At 36.4% G+C, this 17,220-nt stretch overlaps 2 protein-coding genes across 5 annotated transcripts in view; both read left to right on the top strand.

The window, feature by feature from the left end:
- Positions 1 to 620: 620 nt before the first annotated feature.
- LOC127416602 (UDP-glucuronosyltransferase 2A2-like) lies at positions 621 to 13,988 on the top strand. Of its 3 annotated transcripts, XM_051656032.1 has the most exons (3): positions 2,317 to 2,455; positions 6,238 to 7,295; positions 13,840 to 13,988. In XM_051656032.1, exons 2-3 carry the CDS (start codon positions 6,248 to 6,250, stop codon positions 13,857 to 13,859), a joined length of 1,068 nt encoding a protein of 355 aa, XP_051511992.1. In that variant the 5' UTR covers positions 2,317 to 2,455; positions 6,238 to 6,247; the 3' UTR covers positions 13,860 to 13,988. The 3 variants fall into 3 exon arrangements, with proteins under 3 accessions (XP_051511991.1, XP_051511992.1, XP_051511990.1); XM_051656031.1 differs by lacking the exons at positions 2,317 to 2,455; positions 13,840 to 13,988 and adding an exon at positions 621 to 704 and having other exon boundaries at positions 6,238 to 8,885; XM_051656030.1 differs by lacking the exon at positions 13,840 to 13,988 and having other exon boundaries at positions 2,333 to 2,455; positions 6,238 to 8,885.
- Positions 661 to 17,220, top strand: part of LOC127416611 (neuroplastin-like) — a 67,192-nt gene continuing 50,632 nt past the window's right edge. Inside the window, exon 1 of one of the 2 annotated variants that reach the window (XM_051656046.1) lies at positions 661 to 704. Coding sequence is in view for 1 of the 2 variants with exons in the window: in XM_051656045.1 (XP_051512005.1) it covers positions 2,443 to 2,455 (13 nt within the window). In the remaining variant the exon portion in view is untranslated. Of the gene's footprint in view, positions 705 to 2,338; positions 2,456 to 17,220 lie in introns of those variants that run through there. The other variant, XM_051656045.1, reaches the window with a different exon arrangement.

Here is a 17,220-nt window from a genome sequence, read left to right as displayed (position 1 = left end):
TATAGCAGAAGTAGTAAGAGTAGTATTACCATTGTAGTACTACTCTTACTCTTACTTACTGTAGTATGCCATTCCAAACTCAAAAAGTGAGATTAATCTGTTCCAACTGGTTAGCTTTTTAAAGGAGCATAGCCTACAACAGGATCCACCTCTACATGTGTTTACTGATTTTCAGAGCACTAAACTGAGAGGCAGCCATCCAAAATTACCCTGCAGTTTCTCTTACCTGACCTTCATTGCTAGGGTCCCCCAACTAATCTCAGCCATTTCCACCACTACCTCTGACATGTATTGACAGTGGAAGATGATTTACAACTTGCCTGTGTTGGATAACCACGGATTAGCATGACATGCTCTCAGAAAGAGCCTCAACCGTCACATTGAATGTGGTAAGCTGAAACTTTTTACTTATTTAAATATGTCAAGTAGAATGTCACGGGTGTTGTTAGCACGCCTTTCTTTCTCAACGGATTTCGTGTTGAGGTGGGGGCATGTACCGTTGAAAGGTTGAAAACCCATACTTATGGCTTTGCTTATGAATATTAATGACGCGTTTCTGACGCTCATGAACAGATACCAATAAACGTGGAGAACACTATTTAATATTCATAAGCAGTGGACCCGCCCATCAGAAAGGCGTGTTTCCCTAGTTCACCGAGGGCTTGAATTCACGTGCTGTGTTGTTTGCACTCTCTGTTCTGCAGGTTAGTCCGTTTCGATATCATGTTAATATCTATAACACGCTGTGACCATTTTTATTTTTGTTGTCTGAATTCATCAAATATTTAACTCGGCATTTTAAACTGCTTCCATGATTTGTGCAGCGCAAAATAGGATATAGTCCTTGTTTTGGGGGACTGTCGTTGTTATTGTTGCATATTACATGTCTGTTTAGCACTGTATAGCTGCACACACTGTAAAGTGCGGGGTGTTTTTCGTGTAGAAGAGAAAAACTTGAGAGTGAGATGACACTTCTGCTTCCGTAAATAGTTCAAGTGTGTCATTTCTCGATTAGAAGTAAGTTTTATTGCAATGTAGATGGCAGCTCTTTGCTGTTGTTTTGTCTCATAACGGGTGAGGTGCTTGTTTACCACGATGATACACAATGAATTAACGTCGTTGTTCACCCTTACAAAAAGATGTTGTTAACCATACTTTCTACAGAAATACCATAGTTAAAACAGTTACAACTGTAAAATGAATGTATATGGGGTCTCTATTCATTTTCAGGAATCTTTGCCTTTTGTATTTATTTGGCAGTGGTGCCACAGCTTTATTGTGTTAAAAATAAATGCTAATTTACCGTGGTAAATCTTTGAAAGTGCACAAACATGCTATTGCTGTGAGCAAGTCAAGGAGATTACTTAGACATCAACAAAATACTTTGTATTTTACAGAACAATAAGTCTTTCTATTGCTGAACACAAATGAAGATTTTTTTAGAAGAAAATGTCAGCTCTGTAGGTCCATACAATGCAAGTGAATGGTGACCAAAACTTTGAAGCTCTAAAAAGCATATAAAGGCAGCACAAAATAATCCATAAGACTCCATTGCTTTAACCCATGTCTTCTGAAGCGATCCAATCCTATTTTGGTGAGAACAGACCAAAAATGTAACTCCTTTTTCACTGTACACCTTGGCTACGTTTACCTGCACTGGTTAATTGATTCCGGTACTGATTCCTTTGAATGATTCCTTAACGGTTCCAGTTACGATTGTTTGAGTACTGTTGAGGAAGAGTTATATGCAAGTAAAAAAATGCAATTATAATTGTAGTTATTGCTCTCAGCAGCCTGTTGCCAAATGATGGGATCATTTCAGATTTCTGCAGAGCAGATTATAAAAATCAGAAATAAATGTAATGCAGTTCTTGGAAAAGGCATATTTGCAGACTTTTTAGAGGTGTAATTGCAATCCAATAATTGATCCTAACTAGATATTAAATTTAAAAATTCTAAACAAACAAGGAATGTGATAAAAGGCCTATATTTCATTAATTTATGCTTGTATAAAATGTCACTGATTACAACAAAACTCATGTTAATCTTTAACTGCACTTTAACAACCAGTCAGGAACTGCACTGCCTGATTAAATTCTCATAAGTCTGAAATGCAAATGTTAAATTGCACCTATTATGGTTTTTAAACGTGCCTAATTTTGTTTTAAAGGTCTCATACAATAGATTTACATGCATCCAAGGTAAAAAAAACAAAAAAAAAAAAACATTTTAATTTGCTCATAATTTAAATTGCTGCATTACCCTTTTTTTCCCAGTGTCAAAAACGACTCTTTCAATGATCCTTTCTAAAGGATTCATTATAAACTCCTCCTTTCAGAGAGCCTACTCTGCTTGGATTGGTCAGATGTCCCAGTCTGTTGTGATTGGTCTACTGCTTAGTGTAGTGTTTGAGGGCGGGTCAAAGCTGTTCGTGAGCAGCCAATGAAGACCAGAGGTGGGTGTTTTGTTACCAAATTACGTAGGATAGTACAGGAAGTAAGTCTGGAATTACTAACGACTTGTTTCAGGTGTTCAGAATCAGTTCTTTCTTTTGGGAGTCAATAACTCGATTTGTCGTGCACTTTGATTTTTGTAACTTTGCAGACTTTTTTATATTCACAAACAGCTATATAACACACTACATGAAAGGTACACTAAAAAAAATCCTGTTGTTTTTACAAATAAAAATTTGGCCGCTGTGGTTGCCAGAATAATTATGTAAAAAATACAGTAAAAATGTAAACAACTTTACAGAACAACCTGTACATTTTACAGTTTAAAACTGTTTTAATTTACATGACCAAGATGGCACTGTAAAAAAAAAAAAAATAAAAAAAAAATAAAATTCTGTTAAATTTACTGTAAAAATAAAAAAAACGTCATAAACTTGATATTAACCTACTGAAACTGTAAAAATCTGCTTTTTACTTTATAAGGTATTTGTTGTAACTACAGAAGAGCACATGATGACATGAAGTTCACCAGTAGTGTCTCTTCCAGGAGCAATAAAAATGTAGAGACAGTGCTCAATGTCACTCAAACACTAAACACCATCAGGGTAACACATGTGAAATTAAAATAATGCAGAAAACATGAACTGAACTACATTAAATATAAAACAGTACACCCCGATGTACGTAACTGATATTAAAAATAAGAAGAAACATAACTATTCCCATAAAATATAATTAAATGTAAGGGGTCACGCAGGGAATTGTGGGAACGCCCGATTACTGCTTTATACTGTAATTTTAACAATAATTTGCTGTAAAAAGTAAATGTACTCTCTTGTTAAACATGTAATTTTTTTTTACCATTAATTGTACAGGAAAATCATACTTTTTCAATCTAAAAAAATTAAATTTTTACAACATTTTATTGTAAAAACTACTGTATTGTCTTTTAAAATATATAAAAAAAATGTACTGCATATTTTACAGTTAATACTCGTTAATCAATTAACGTTTTATTTCTGTAGCATTTTTACAGTCTTTTACTGTTAAAATTACAGAATTTTACAGTGTAAACTGTAAAAACAGAAATTACAGTGTAATATTTGAAAAACCATAATAGGTGCTCAATACAATCATCCATCCTGACCAACAACGCTAGGAATGTTAGATCCATTGTCCCTTGAGACCTCTCGCTCCATCAGGACATATCCAAAGTTCAGAGTTTTTTCTGACGTCCAAAACCAGTCAACATCAACAGCTTATGTTAACTATTCTACCAGCCCAAGAGGCAGACAGAGGCAGCAAGGGAAATAGAGAAGGCGGCAGAGGATGAAGTCATGGTAAAAGTGAGCAGAGTTTAATGAATAATCTTAGTGATTCAATAAACATCTTTCTCAATGCTCAGTCTGACTTCGTCTGACCAGCACAAGTTCAGCAAGTGTTATTATATAAAGCAAAAACAATGGAAAATCAATGCTTCACAACATCGTCCTGTGATGTTGAAGACCTTGAAATGGAGACAACTCTATCTCTAACTTGTGCAGACAATACAGCTCACAACATAAGATTAAGCAGAAATAATAAGTGCAAGAAACAATATAAAACGAAAGCTAATGAGTAAAATGTAATATATAAAATGAATTTAAAGAAATTAGTTAATATATAAGTAATACGAAACAATTAAAGAAATTAAGTACAACACAGATGTATGTTTGCTCCCCTGAAGCCATACAGACACACTTTTAAAAACTCAAATTAGATCATTAGATCCATCTATTACAGTAACAGTCCCAGAGACAGTTTAGACTGTTTTCTCTAGCCTAATGTTGTACTTCAGTGAGTTAAACATTTATAACTTGCACATGAGTGTAAGATTAATTCAGTAACCACTCTGACTGATATATATGTTGGTTTAAAAAAAAAATTTGTTCAAAAGAGTCATTTGTTTGGGAACCACACTGGTAATTCTTTGTTTTGATACACTAAAATGAACTGGCTCATAATCAGTCATTTGTTCAGGAATCAGACAACACTGGAAGCGGCCAACCCGATCTCATGAAAATTCGTACACAATTTACGAGTTGGCTATTTCATATGTTATCGCACGATGTTGTTCGCATAAACTCGTACGACTTCGTCACGTGCAAATTCCTGGATGTCTAATGTGGAAGCGCGAGTTCCGCGCACGAGGCGTTAAGGACATACATTTTGGTTTATTAGGAAGGTTTGCGCTACTGCTAGTTTATTACAAGGTGTAACAAAATACCTCAGGGCAGAACCCCATTGAAATATGTTAATCCAGGGTGTGGACCTTTGGCTTGCTGCTTGATTTTGTTGAGTTTCTGAATCCCATAAAGCCTAATGTGGTTTCCTTATGGGAGGGGTTTTTGACTGCAGTCCAGATTAAATGTGAGAAGCATGTTCCACTTTCACTCTCAGCTATAAGTGTTGAATGTTTTTACTTGACAAAACAAGTAACCAGTTAAGTTTCATTATCAAGAAAAGGAGAAGTATATAAATATACAGTAGGCCTAGATGTAATCGTTTATTTTTTTCCAGGTAAAGTTTGGAACGTTGTTTTAGTTTATTAAAAAATGCACAACAGGCGTGTGATTGCAGCCTCTTAAATTAACCCGCGCTTGGTGAAAGAAGGTTGTGAAATTTGTTTTAATTCAAATAATATAATGTTTCAAAAATAACATTTGCAGCAATGCAAAACCCTCTAAAATTGCATCATATCAAAACTGAAATGCAATATTGTTCCTTGGGGATCATATGAATGTTGTGCAAGAACAGCGTGTTAGAATATGGTCTACATGCCGCTGTATAGGCTAAATAGCTTAGCTCTTTTTCATCCTGTAATATATCAACAATTGTTGACATTGTTAAAAGGTTAAAAACTACAGGACTGTGTATTAAATAGATGAAAAGGACTGGTTATTAGAGGTGGGTATTACCACAGACCTACCGATTCGATATTACAACGATAATGTCAGTAACTGTCTTGAAATGTATTATTGAATGTGGTGAATTTGTACACAAGCGGTGCATTAAAGGAGTAAACGTATAAAAAAACAAAACTTCTTGGGTAGAGAGCCTGATTGTGTGGAACTCGGTACAAATTTACATGATATTATATTAGCATATTTTTTATTAAATTAAAAGTACACATTTTGTTTATTAGGTAGACAGTTTAAAAATTGTTTGTCTCAAGAATCGTGGTTTGTCAGTCTATTTTTTTTTTCCCCCACCCCTACTGTTTCTATTAAAACAAAGTTAATTTTGCTATCCAAATTGCTTTTAGAGGGGCTTGAAAATATGTGAAAGGATTATTGCTGTTAAATTTGGTATGCTGGCACCTCTTAAAGGGATAGTTTCCCCAAAATTGAAAATTCTGCCATCATTGACTATACTCCCCCTCATATTGTAATGACTTACTTTCTTCCGTGGAACAGAATATGTATGGCAAAATTTTAGCCTCAGTCACCATTCACGTTTATTGCAACTTTTTTTTTTTCAACAAAGTGAATGGTGACTGAGGCTGTTAGTCCCTTACATTTTGCCTAAGATTTTGTGTTTATGGAAGAAAGTCGTACTAGTTTGAAACAAATTATTATGACAAGATTTTAATTTTTGAAAGTTTATAGTAAGAAGTTTATCCTTTTGTCATTGTTTTACTATTCTGAACTGTTGCGCTGTAAGATGAGCTTTAAAACGAGATGTTTAAAAAAAATAATTTTGATCCATTAAAATACACCAACATCAAAACCTTTATTTCTTTCAGAAAATCTTTAATGCACCTAAGGATGGATTTTATTTTTGTTGTCTCGAACATCATTCTAACCCTGACATTCCAAGTTCAGTGTGGCAAAATCCTGGTGTTTCCTCATGAAGGCAGTCACTGGGTGAACATGAATGTTTTGATTCAGGAGCTTCATTCCGTTGGTCATCACGTCACAGTGTTACGGGCCCTCGACAGCTGGTACATCTCGGAGGAATCGCCTCACTACGTCTCCATGACTGTTCCCTTTTCACTGGGTGGAGATGAGGAATTCTACAGTAGTTTCGTTTCTAGACAGCTACAGATCAAGAGGCAGGGACTTTCTGCATGGACCAGATTCAGTTTGGACATGGAACTCAAAGACAGTTTTTCTGAAATGCACAGGAAGATCTGTGAAATGGTGATCCATATAATCGAGAAAGATCCTGTCCTGGTAGAAAAACTGAAGGAGGCCAATTTTGACTTGATGTTGACCGATCCAGTCAACGGAGGGGGTGTTGTGCTTGCACATTATCTCCACCTACCAATCGTCTTCAATGTCCGCTGGACGATACATGGAGAGGCACATTTCGGAATAGCTCCATCCCCACTCTCATATGTTCCGTACCCGCTGTCTCAGTTGACTGATAACATGACCTTTCTTCAGAGGACGTACAACATGCTGTTCTACGGCATTCGTATTTTCCTTTACAAGCGCATTGTTGGCCCTCATTATAGTGCTTTGTGCAACCGTTATTTTGGCTCTGATTTAGACTATTTTGAATTATTTCAAGCAGCTGATATTTGGCTGATGAGGGTGGATTTTGTCTTTGAGTTTCCACGTCCAACGATGCCCAACGTGGTTTATATCGGTGGTTTCCAGTGTAAACCAGCAAAAGACCTCCCAAAGGATCTTGAGAATTTTGTAAAAAGTTCTGGAGAACATGGAGTCATCATTATGTCTTTGGGTACATTGGTTGGACAGCTTCCAATTGACATCGCAGATGAAATAGCTGCTGCATTTGCTCAGTTTCCACAAAAGGTGATTTGGAGATACACAGGAGAGCGACCTTCTACTCTGGGTAACAATACTTTATTGGTCAACTGGTTTCCACAGAATGATCTTTTAGGACATTCAAAGACCAGAGTTTTTGTGTCTCATGGTGGAACTAATGGTCTATTTGAAGCCATTTACCATAGTGTTCCAGTTGTAGGGTTACCACTTGTTTTTGACCAAGAGGATAACCTTTCAAAAATGAGATATAAAGGTGTAGCAAAGGTTTTGGACATTGCGACTATAGATAGACATGTATTTAAAAAGGCGTTACAGGAAGTGCTTAATGAACCGTCCTACAAGAAAAACATCCAGAGACTGTCCAGTCTCCATAGAGACACTCCATTAAAACCACTCGACAGTGCCCTCTTCTGGATTGAGTTTGTCATGAGACACAAAGGTGCTGCTCACCTGCGTACAGACTCTTATAAAATGCCCTGGTACTCCTACTACAGTGTAGATGTTGTAGTGTTCTTGGTGTTAATTGTGTCTTTGGTTGTTTGTATTATATTTAACATGATAAGATTATTATGTCGCTGGTTGTGTGTAAAACGAAACAGAACAAAACAAGATTGAGTCTGAACACTGGTTTGTTTACAAGGAAGAATATCATCCTAACTCTTGTAAGGTTGTGCAGAGCATTCATATACAGGCCTGTTGTTTTGTTTGGTTACAGTGATTCTGAGCACAAACGTTTTTCACTAATTAAAATAATTTATAAATTAAAGCTTTCAAACTTTAACATAATTAGAATTGATACAATTGGGCTTAAACTGTATGAATATTTTAAGTATTTTGACTATTTATTTTACATTTTGACTATGTGCTTAATCTTAAAACAATGGGTCACCCTAATAATTCTAATTTTCTCATTTACTCAACTTTTTACAGTCTCATACTCGTATGACTTTCTTTCTTCTCTGGAACACAAACAAAGATATTTTGATGGAGGTATGTGCTGTTTTTTTTTTTTTTTTTGTCCAAAAAAAAAAAAAAAAAAGAAGGAGGAAAAAAGGTAATCATACGACTCAACTGGTTTAATCCTAAAGCAATCCAATCGGGTTTGGGTGAAAAATTTACTTTTCATTGTAAATCTTGAAATCTGCAGTCTCCTTGGGGCAGTCATGGTTTGATGCTCAATTACCCTTCATTGAACTTGATGCATGTGCAGAGCATGTGTATATGCACAGAGCGCTTGTACAAGTGCGCATGTGTCAAGCGCAAGGAAGGGTAAACAAGCTTTAAATCATGATTGCACCAAGGAGACTGCAATGTCATCATTTATAGTGAAAAAAGTTGTATTTCCTCAGAAAACATGGATTAAACCACTTGAGTTTTATGGATTACCATTTGTCTCTGTCTTTTTGTAGCTTGAAAGTGTTGGACCCCATTATTTTGCAAACGCCTCATTAAAATATCTTTGTTTGTGTTCCGCAGAAGAAAGTCATACGAGTTTAAGATGGTGTAGCAGTTATTAAATGATGAGAGAATTAATAATTTTTTGGGTGAACTATTCCTTTGAAGTCAACATGAAATGGCATTTGTGAGCAATTGTACTTCTATAATGACATATTTCCAAGTCAAACAGGATTGTCATAATAAAAAATAAAAAAGCAGAGGGCTGGACTTGATCTTATCGATTGAGAATTGTGTGGATCGTAAAAAGTAGGTGTTCGTAACCAGAATGGAGCAAGATCTGAATGCGAGTTTCCTAAAACAGTGTCTTGATTGGTATAGGTTGTTTTATTTTAACCATATAACCATTGTTAACCACAGTCATAAATAATTTATTCCACCATTCTTCCTTCTAGAAACTTTTCTGTAATTACTGTCCTGCCTGTAATTACTGTGATGTAACACAATGACCTGCAGGACGGCAGTCTAATAGAGGTGTCACTAAATTTGCTTATACTGATATTGCTGTCTGTAATGACTAAAACTTCTTTAACATTCAACAGCATTAAATCACTGTTACATATGCTAATATCATTCTTTGCCGCAATTATAGCAGGGTAATGGCACCTTTAAATACAGCACAGGTTAAGTGGACACTCAGTAAAAACAAACGTGGATTTCTTTTACATGAGGAAATACTGAATATTATCCATTTTTATTTTGTAGTTTACACCATTGAGACAAAAGATAATGTCTACAGTGAGTCTAGTGTAATATTCAATGCAGAAAAACCAAATATAAAAATAGAATTACACACAAATGTAAAAAATAGTCAATCAAGGACCATTCTTCCAGACAGTCCCATCAGAATTACAAAAGATTTTACATTGTGACGATGGTTATAGACGTATGATGGGAGCATGGTATATTTACACAGTGGCAATAAAACTAGACCAGTACTGAGCTCAACAAAGTAATGCAAATAAAAGTAATGATACTCTAAGAAAATACAAATTACACTGTGTGCTTATGATCAGGACTGTAAACACCATAGACACTGAGTGGGTCACATTGCAGCAATGTTAAGAATAGTAGTCAATTACTTTAGGGTTTTCAATGACTAATTCTTTAGATCTTATCTGGTAAATTAGGCCCCACTTTATTACATCCTTAATTATGACCATCAAATCTGGACTAATGCACCATCAATTACTATATCCAAGTTTAAACAACCGAAACAGATAAACTGCACTAAGCAATTATACACCCTGTTCCGGTTTCAACTACCCAGCTATCTTTAACAGGAACTCAGGGTTTTGTTGATCAATTTTGTCTTAGGCTTCCTCTTTTTTTTCTTTTTCAAATCATTCAAACACACTTTCTTAGCTTCCACCATTTTGTTTTGTTTTTTCTTTAGAATTGTCATTGTGTTGATGGATAAGACTGTGATTTTACCACAGTGCTCGCTATAAGTAGTGACATAATAGTTGCTAAAACAATACATAATACTGAAGTGACAGCTGTAACAGTGGCACTTATTAACAGCAATAATCATGTCAATAATACACAATAAGATTTACACTGCTGCTTGTGTAAAGCTCTCATAGACTTCCATTATAAGTGCACTACTGTAAATGCACTGAGAAATGAGTCTACATTTTTTCTGTGGTAATCGACAGCATGTTTTGAATCCAGAATACTCCTTGATACGTGTTGTTTTACAAGTAGTGAAACTATATAGTACTTATTGTACAGTATAACGCAAACATTGTGATGTAAAGGGTGACCAAAGGTGGTTACAGAAAAGGCTGAAGAATGTTTTTTTTTTTTTTCTTCAAACAGAGGAAGAAAGCTTATTTTCTTTCGTAGCTTTGCAGGTTGCAGGGAGATGCTCATCCAGATGTCGGTCAGCTGGCCCTATAGAGAGTCATCTCTGCTACATTAGTGTCTTGAGCTTCAAGCTCCTGTTGGCAGCTTTCTCTGATCACATACACGACCAGTCCAAAACAGATAAAAATGAGCAGCACTATGCCGATCACCTGTTTACAAGAGAGAAAAACATAGAAGTAAGTAATGAAGGGGTTAAAGGAATGTTCCGGGTTCAATACAAGTTAAACTCAATCAACGGCATTTGTGGTATAATGTTGATTACCACAAAAAGAAAAGTTTAGTAAGTAATTTTATCACACTAAAATCATGTTTACCCACATACCGTTTGTCTTGTGGCTATACTTTTGAAAAATGTAGTATGTTAGCATTCAAAAATTGGCCCCCATTCACATCAGTTCCTCACTACCCAGATTTTTGCTTTTTTTTATTTATTTATTTTTTAATTTATTAAAGAAAAGGAAGGGGAAGTAAAAAATAATTTTTGTGGTAATCAATATTATGCCACAAATGCTGTCGATTGATCTTAAGTCCTGCACATGTTTAACCTCCTGAAACCTAGCAACATTTCTATTTATAAGCTAGACTCATTAAACTATGATTAAAAATATAATCACTTGACATCATTATTACATAATATAATAATTTATTAACCACACCCCCAAAAATTTGGTATATGGGTGAATCTCATGAAACCTGTTTAAGAGTTAGTTCAACAAAAAAATTTAATTCTCACACTCATGCCATCCCAGATGTGCATGACTTTCTTTTATGGAGTGAGAATTGTTTCTAATTCAGAGACAAATGGAAAGAGATTCACAAATAAATGTAAGGAGTTTCACAAAAATAAAGTGAATTCACAAAGAAAAAAAAATTTTTTTTTACAAATATATTTTTTAACTCACAAACACAACTCTGTCCAGTATTTATTTGTGGATTGCTTGCTGTGCATTTGTGGACGGCAGCTCACATTTGTGAATTCTGAAATATTTCTTGAGTCAGAGCTGCAGGCAATCCACAAATAGGTGGACTCAACCCATCATCTACTCAAGCCAATCAGATAATGGCCACATTACTCGGACCAATCGTAGTACGTTATTTCTTCAACCAGTCACGCTTCATTTTACTATCAGGGCGGGACCAGAGTCGCAGCACACTCATGGGCTGCATCCGAAACCAAAGGTGGCTGTCTTGTTGCCTTGCTGCCCTATTAGTTAATGACTCAACAGACAGCGTTTGCATATGAAGGTACCTCCAGGAACTGGTTTTGGACAGGCTACTGAGGCAACATAACATCACATCGTTGCTAGGATACCAGCAACTGATTAACGCCATCTTTTGTCCACTAAATATAATGCATCTGCTTCAATCATCCAATGAACTGCAATGCACTAATAATCTAGAACAAAATCAAGAGAGTTTTGGCAATAACCAAGTGTATATTTAATAACTACAATACTACTTTCTCGCTAGAAATGGAATTAAAAGTTGGAAAAAGTCAATAAAAACATACATTTATACACAAATCAACTGCCTCTGTGGCCGCAATTTTTTTTTCTTCAGCTCAACCGCTGTGGATTCGGGAGCACAGGATTGTAGGATTTGATAGGCAGCGAAGGATACATCTATGCTGCCTTCAAAAATCGATCAGATGAAGGTACCTCAGTAGACAGGATGTGATGCAAACATTGGATTCTGACATGCCTTGATCCCTTCCTACCTCCATATACAGCTTCCGGAGGCAGCATTTTCCTGGTTTCGGATGCAGCCATGAACATGGAATCAAGCAGATACAGATAAGCTCCAAGGCCACAAACTTTAAAGAAACAGAAAAAAAGTTTCTTGACAAACTCCTTGCTACATAATGGAAATATAAATTCAGCAAAAAAAGAAATGTCCTCTCACTTTCAACTGCTTTTATTTTCAGCAAACTTAACGTGTGTAAATATTTGTATGAACATAAAAAGATTCAACAACTAAGACATAAACTGAACAAGTTTCACAGACATGTGGCTAACAGAAATGGAGTTAAAAAACAAAACAAATGGGGGTCAAAATCAAAAGTAACAGTCAGTATCTGGTGTGGCCACCAGCTGCAAGTACTGCAGTGCATCTCCTCCTCATGGACTGCACCAGATTTGCCAGTTCTTGCTGCGAGATGTTACCCCACTCTTCCACCAAGGCACTTGCAAGTTCCTTTCTCAAATGGCTGGTGGCATTGTCATGCTGGAGGGTCATGTCAGGATGAGCCTGCAAGAAGGGTACCACATGTGGGAGGAGGATGTCTTCCCTGTAATGCACAGCATTGAGATTGCCTGCAATGACAACGATCTCAGTCCGATGATGCTGTGACACACCGCCCCAGACCATGACGGACCCTCCACCACCAAATTAATCCAGAGTACAGGCCTCGGTGTAACGAATCCGACCATCACACCTGGTGGGACAAAACCACGACTCGTCATTGAAGAGCACTTTTTTGCCAGTCCTGTCTGGTCCAGCGAAGGTGGTTTTGTGCCCATAGGTGACGTTTTTGCCAGTGTTGTCTGGTAAGGACCTGCCTTTCAACAGGCCTACAAGCCCTCAGTCCGGCCTCTCTCAGCATATTGCGGACAGTCTGAGCACTGATGGAGGGATTGTGCATTCTTGGTGTAAATCGGGCAGTTGTTGTTGCCATCCTGTACCTGTCCCGCAGGTGTGATATTCGGCTGTACTGATCCTGTGCAGGTGTTGTTACACGTGGTATTCGGATGTACCGATTCTGTGAAGGTGTTGTTACATGTGGTCTGCCACTGCAAGTACAATCAGCTGTCCTTCCTCTCTGCCTGTAGTGCTGTCTTAGGCGTCTCACAGTATGGACATTGCAATTTATTGCCCTGGTGTTAGTGTCTTAATGACCATTCCACAGGTGCATGTTCATTAATTGTTTATGGTTCATTGAACAAGCATGGAAAACATTGTTTAAACCCTTTACAATAAAGATCTGTAAAGTTATTTGGATTTTTACAAAATTATCTTTAAAATACAGTGTCCTGAAAAAGGGACGTTTCTTTTTTGCTGAGTTTGTGTCGTCAAAACCTTTACTCAATGTTACATGGCAGATCCAAACAGACACACTACTAGACACTACAAAAGATCAGTAGTACAGATAGTGTCTTTATAAAACATGAATCATTAGATGATCTTAGGAGCACAAACCATAAATTAATACCCTATATAATGTTCTTTTCTATACAGTAATGGACTTGTTTTTAACATGTAACTATTATTTCTTCTAATCATTTGTGCAGAATGCTCTTACCATGACTAGGAGTATCTGTCTCAGACAACTGATACAACACCATGACGTGGCAATAAGGATGTTCATGTACAACAAAATCGAGCAAAATGCAAGCATTCCAGTTGTAATGTTCAATTCCAGTGTTTGAACAGTTGAAGTCAGAAGTTTACATACACTTAGGTTGAAGTCATAAAAACTCATTTTTTAACCACTCCACAGATTTAATATTAGCAAACTATAGTTTTGGCAAGTCGTTTAGGACATCTACTTAGTAATTTTTCCAACAATTGTTTACAGACAGATTGTTTCACTTTTAATTGCCTGTATCATAATTCCAGTGGGTCAGAAGTTTACATACACTAAATTAACTGTGCGTTTAAGCTGCTTGGAAAATTCCAGAAAATGATGTCAAGCCTTTAGACAATTAGCCAGTTAGCTTCTGATAGGAGGTGTACTGAATTGGAGGTATACCTGTGGATGTAATTTAAGGCCTACCTTCAGACTCAAGTGCATCTTTGCTTGACATCATTGGAAAATCAAAAGAAATCAGCCAAGACCTCAGAAAAAAAATTGTGGATCTCCACAACATCCTTGGGAGCAATTTCCAAATGCCTGAAGGTACCATATTCATCTATACAAACAATAGAAAGCAAGTATAAACACCATGGGACCATGCAGCCATCATACCGCTCTGAAAGGAAACACATTCTGTCTCTCAGAGATGAATGTAGTTTGGTGTGAAAAGTGCAAATCAATCCCAGAACAACAGCAAAGGACCTTGTGAAGATGCTGGAGGAAACAGGTAGACAAGTATCTATATCCACAGTAAAACGAGTCCTATATTGACATAACCTGAAAGACCAGGAGGGACTGGTGCACTTCACCAAATAAATGGCATCATGAAGAAGGAAAATTATGTGGATATATTGAAGCAACATCTCAAGACATCAGCCAGGAAGTTAAAGCTCATCGCAAATGGGTCTTCCAAATGGACAGTGACCTCAAGCATATCTACAAAGTTGTGGCAAAATGGCTTAAGGACAACAAAGTCAAGGTATTGGAGTGGCCATCACAAAGCCCTGACCTCAATCTGATAGAAATTTGTGGGCAGAACTGAAAAACCGTGTGCGAGCAAGGAGGCCTACAAACCTGACTCAGTTACACCAGTTCTGTCTGGAGGAATGGGCCAAAATTCCAGCAACTTATTGTGAGAAGCTTGTGGAGGGCTACCTAAAATGTTTGACCCAAGTTAAACAATTTTAAGGCAATGCTACCAAATACTAACAAAGTGTATGTAAACACATTCTGACCCACTGAGAATGTGATAAAAGAAATAAAAGCTGAAATAAATCATTCTCACTACTATTTTTCTGACATTTCACATTCTTAAAATAAAGTACTGATCCTAACTGACCTAAGACAGGGAATGTTTTCTATGATTAAATGTCAGGAATTGTGAAAAACTGAGTTTAAATGTATTTGACTTAGGTGTATGTAAACTTCTGACTTCAACTGTATGTGTAAATACAATGTACTCAAATGTAATGTCTTTTGTAGTTACATGCATGACAACCTGTAATTTGTAACCAAAAAAATCATATCTTTTATCCAACAGACTTGCTTTATAAAAAATAAAAAAACCTACTAACCTCAAAATGCCTTGATAGAACTCAAAAGATTTGTCAACTAAATGACAAAAAATATTTTGTCAAATGAGATGAGTCATCATTTATTCTCATATTCATGTTGTTCCAAACACAAACAACTGACTTTCTTCTGTGGGAGGAACTCAAAAGGAGATGTCAGAAATAATGATAGGGACTGACAGCATCACTTTCATTTCTGCCTCATTAGCAGCATCTACATTTTACAATGTATTATCATATTCCACAGAAGAAACTAAATAGTACAGGTTTAAAAAAAAAAACATGAGGGTGAATAAATTACAGAATTGTCATTTTTAAGTAAGTCAACCCAAAGACAATGTTACGGTTTGTTTAAATTTTGTATTGCACTTTAATTTCACAACATGACATTGTAAGTTAAAAGAAATCTGACATAACAGAAAAATAAATAATCTCATATTACACATATTAAAATGTGTCCTGTATTGGAGCTGGAACCACTGAGTTTTGGAGCAGGTGAGTCAAGTGCTTAAAGTTGATGGGCAGTACACAAGGGAAAAGTCTGAAAAAGATGGCAATATCTAATGAGTCATTTATCACTGTCAGAACATGATGCTGTGTTTATAAAGGGACCCCGTAATAGTATCTCCTAAAACATTCACACAAAATTGCTAAAAAGCAAAATTCTAATAAATATTACCTTACAACTGCTTTTATTAAATACATTAACATAATGTGAAACCAAATTATTGACATAGCAGATCTTGTACACCAGGGGCGGACTGGGAAGAGAAACCGGCCCGGTCCTTTTCTGCATATTGCGGCGCCGTTTTGCGGCCCTCTTCAGCCAGTCGCGGCACGTTCGGCATAATGCGGCAGCCCGTTTCAGTTTATCACCAGGTTAGCTATAAAGCTAATGATCGGGACACTACAAATGGGCAATTTCAGCTGTCGACATTTAACAAGACACTACACATGTCACAGTATTCTTCTGATGGCGTCCTTTTCTTTAAAAGTTTAAGGCCTTGGAGCTTATGTGTATGTGCTTGATTCCATGCTCATGAGAGCGCTGTGACTCTAGTCCCGCCCTGATAGTAAAACGAAGCATGATTGGTTGAAGATAGAACGTGCTACGATTGGTTCACATAAAATCTGATTGGCTTGGGTAGACGATGGGAGGAGTCTACCTATTTGTGGATTGCCTGCAGCTCTAGTGCAAGAACTGTTTCAGAATTCACAAATATGAGCTGCCATCCACATGCTGGGCAGAGTTGTGTTTGTGTTAAAAAATATATTTGTAAATGTTTTTTTTTTAAATTTGCAAATCTTATTTATTTGTGAATTCACTTTATTTTTGTGAAACTCCTAACATATATTTGTAAATCTCTTTTTTTTTTTTTTTGTGAATTTCATTTTTGCAAAATTCCTTACATTTATTTGTGGATCTCATTCAATTTAGTTGTGAACCAACTTTCTATTTGTGAATCCCTTTCCATTTGTCTCTGAACTAGAAACAATTCAAACTCAATATTCTTTCTTGTGCTGAACACAAATGAAGATTTTTAAAACAATATCTCAGCTCTGTAGGCCCATACAATGCAAGTGAATGGTGACCAAAACTTTGAAGCTCCAAAAAGCAGATCAAGTCAGCATAAACATAAGTGATCTAGTTGGTTTTGGGTGAGAACAGACCAAAATATAACTCCTTTTTCACTATAAATCTTGACTGCAGTCTCCTTTGTGATAGTGATTTCAAGCTCGATTAC

The sequence above is a fragment of the Myxocyprinus asiaticus genome, chromosome 26 (genome assembly GCF_019703515.2).
Source record: "Myxocyprinus asiaticus isolate MX2 ecotype Aquarium Trade chromosome 26, UBuf_Myxa_2, whole genome shotgun sequence".
NCBI classification, from domain to species: domain Eukaryota; kingdom Metazoa; phylum Chordata; class Actinopteri; order Cypriniformes; family Catostomidae; genus Myxocyprinus; species Myxocyprinus asiaticus.
Note: the sequence above shows the minus strand (reverse complement) of the source record. Positions and strands in the feature narration are given on the sequence as shown.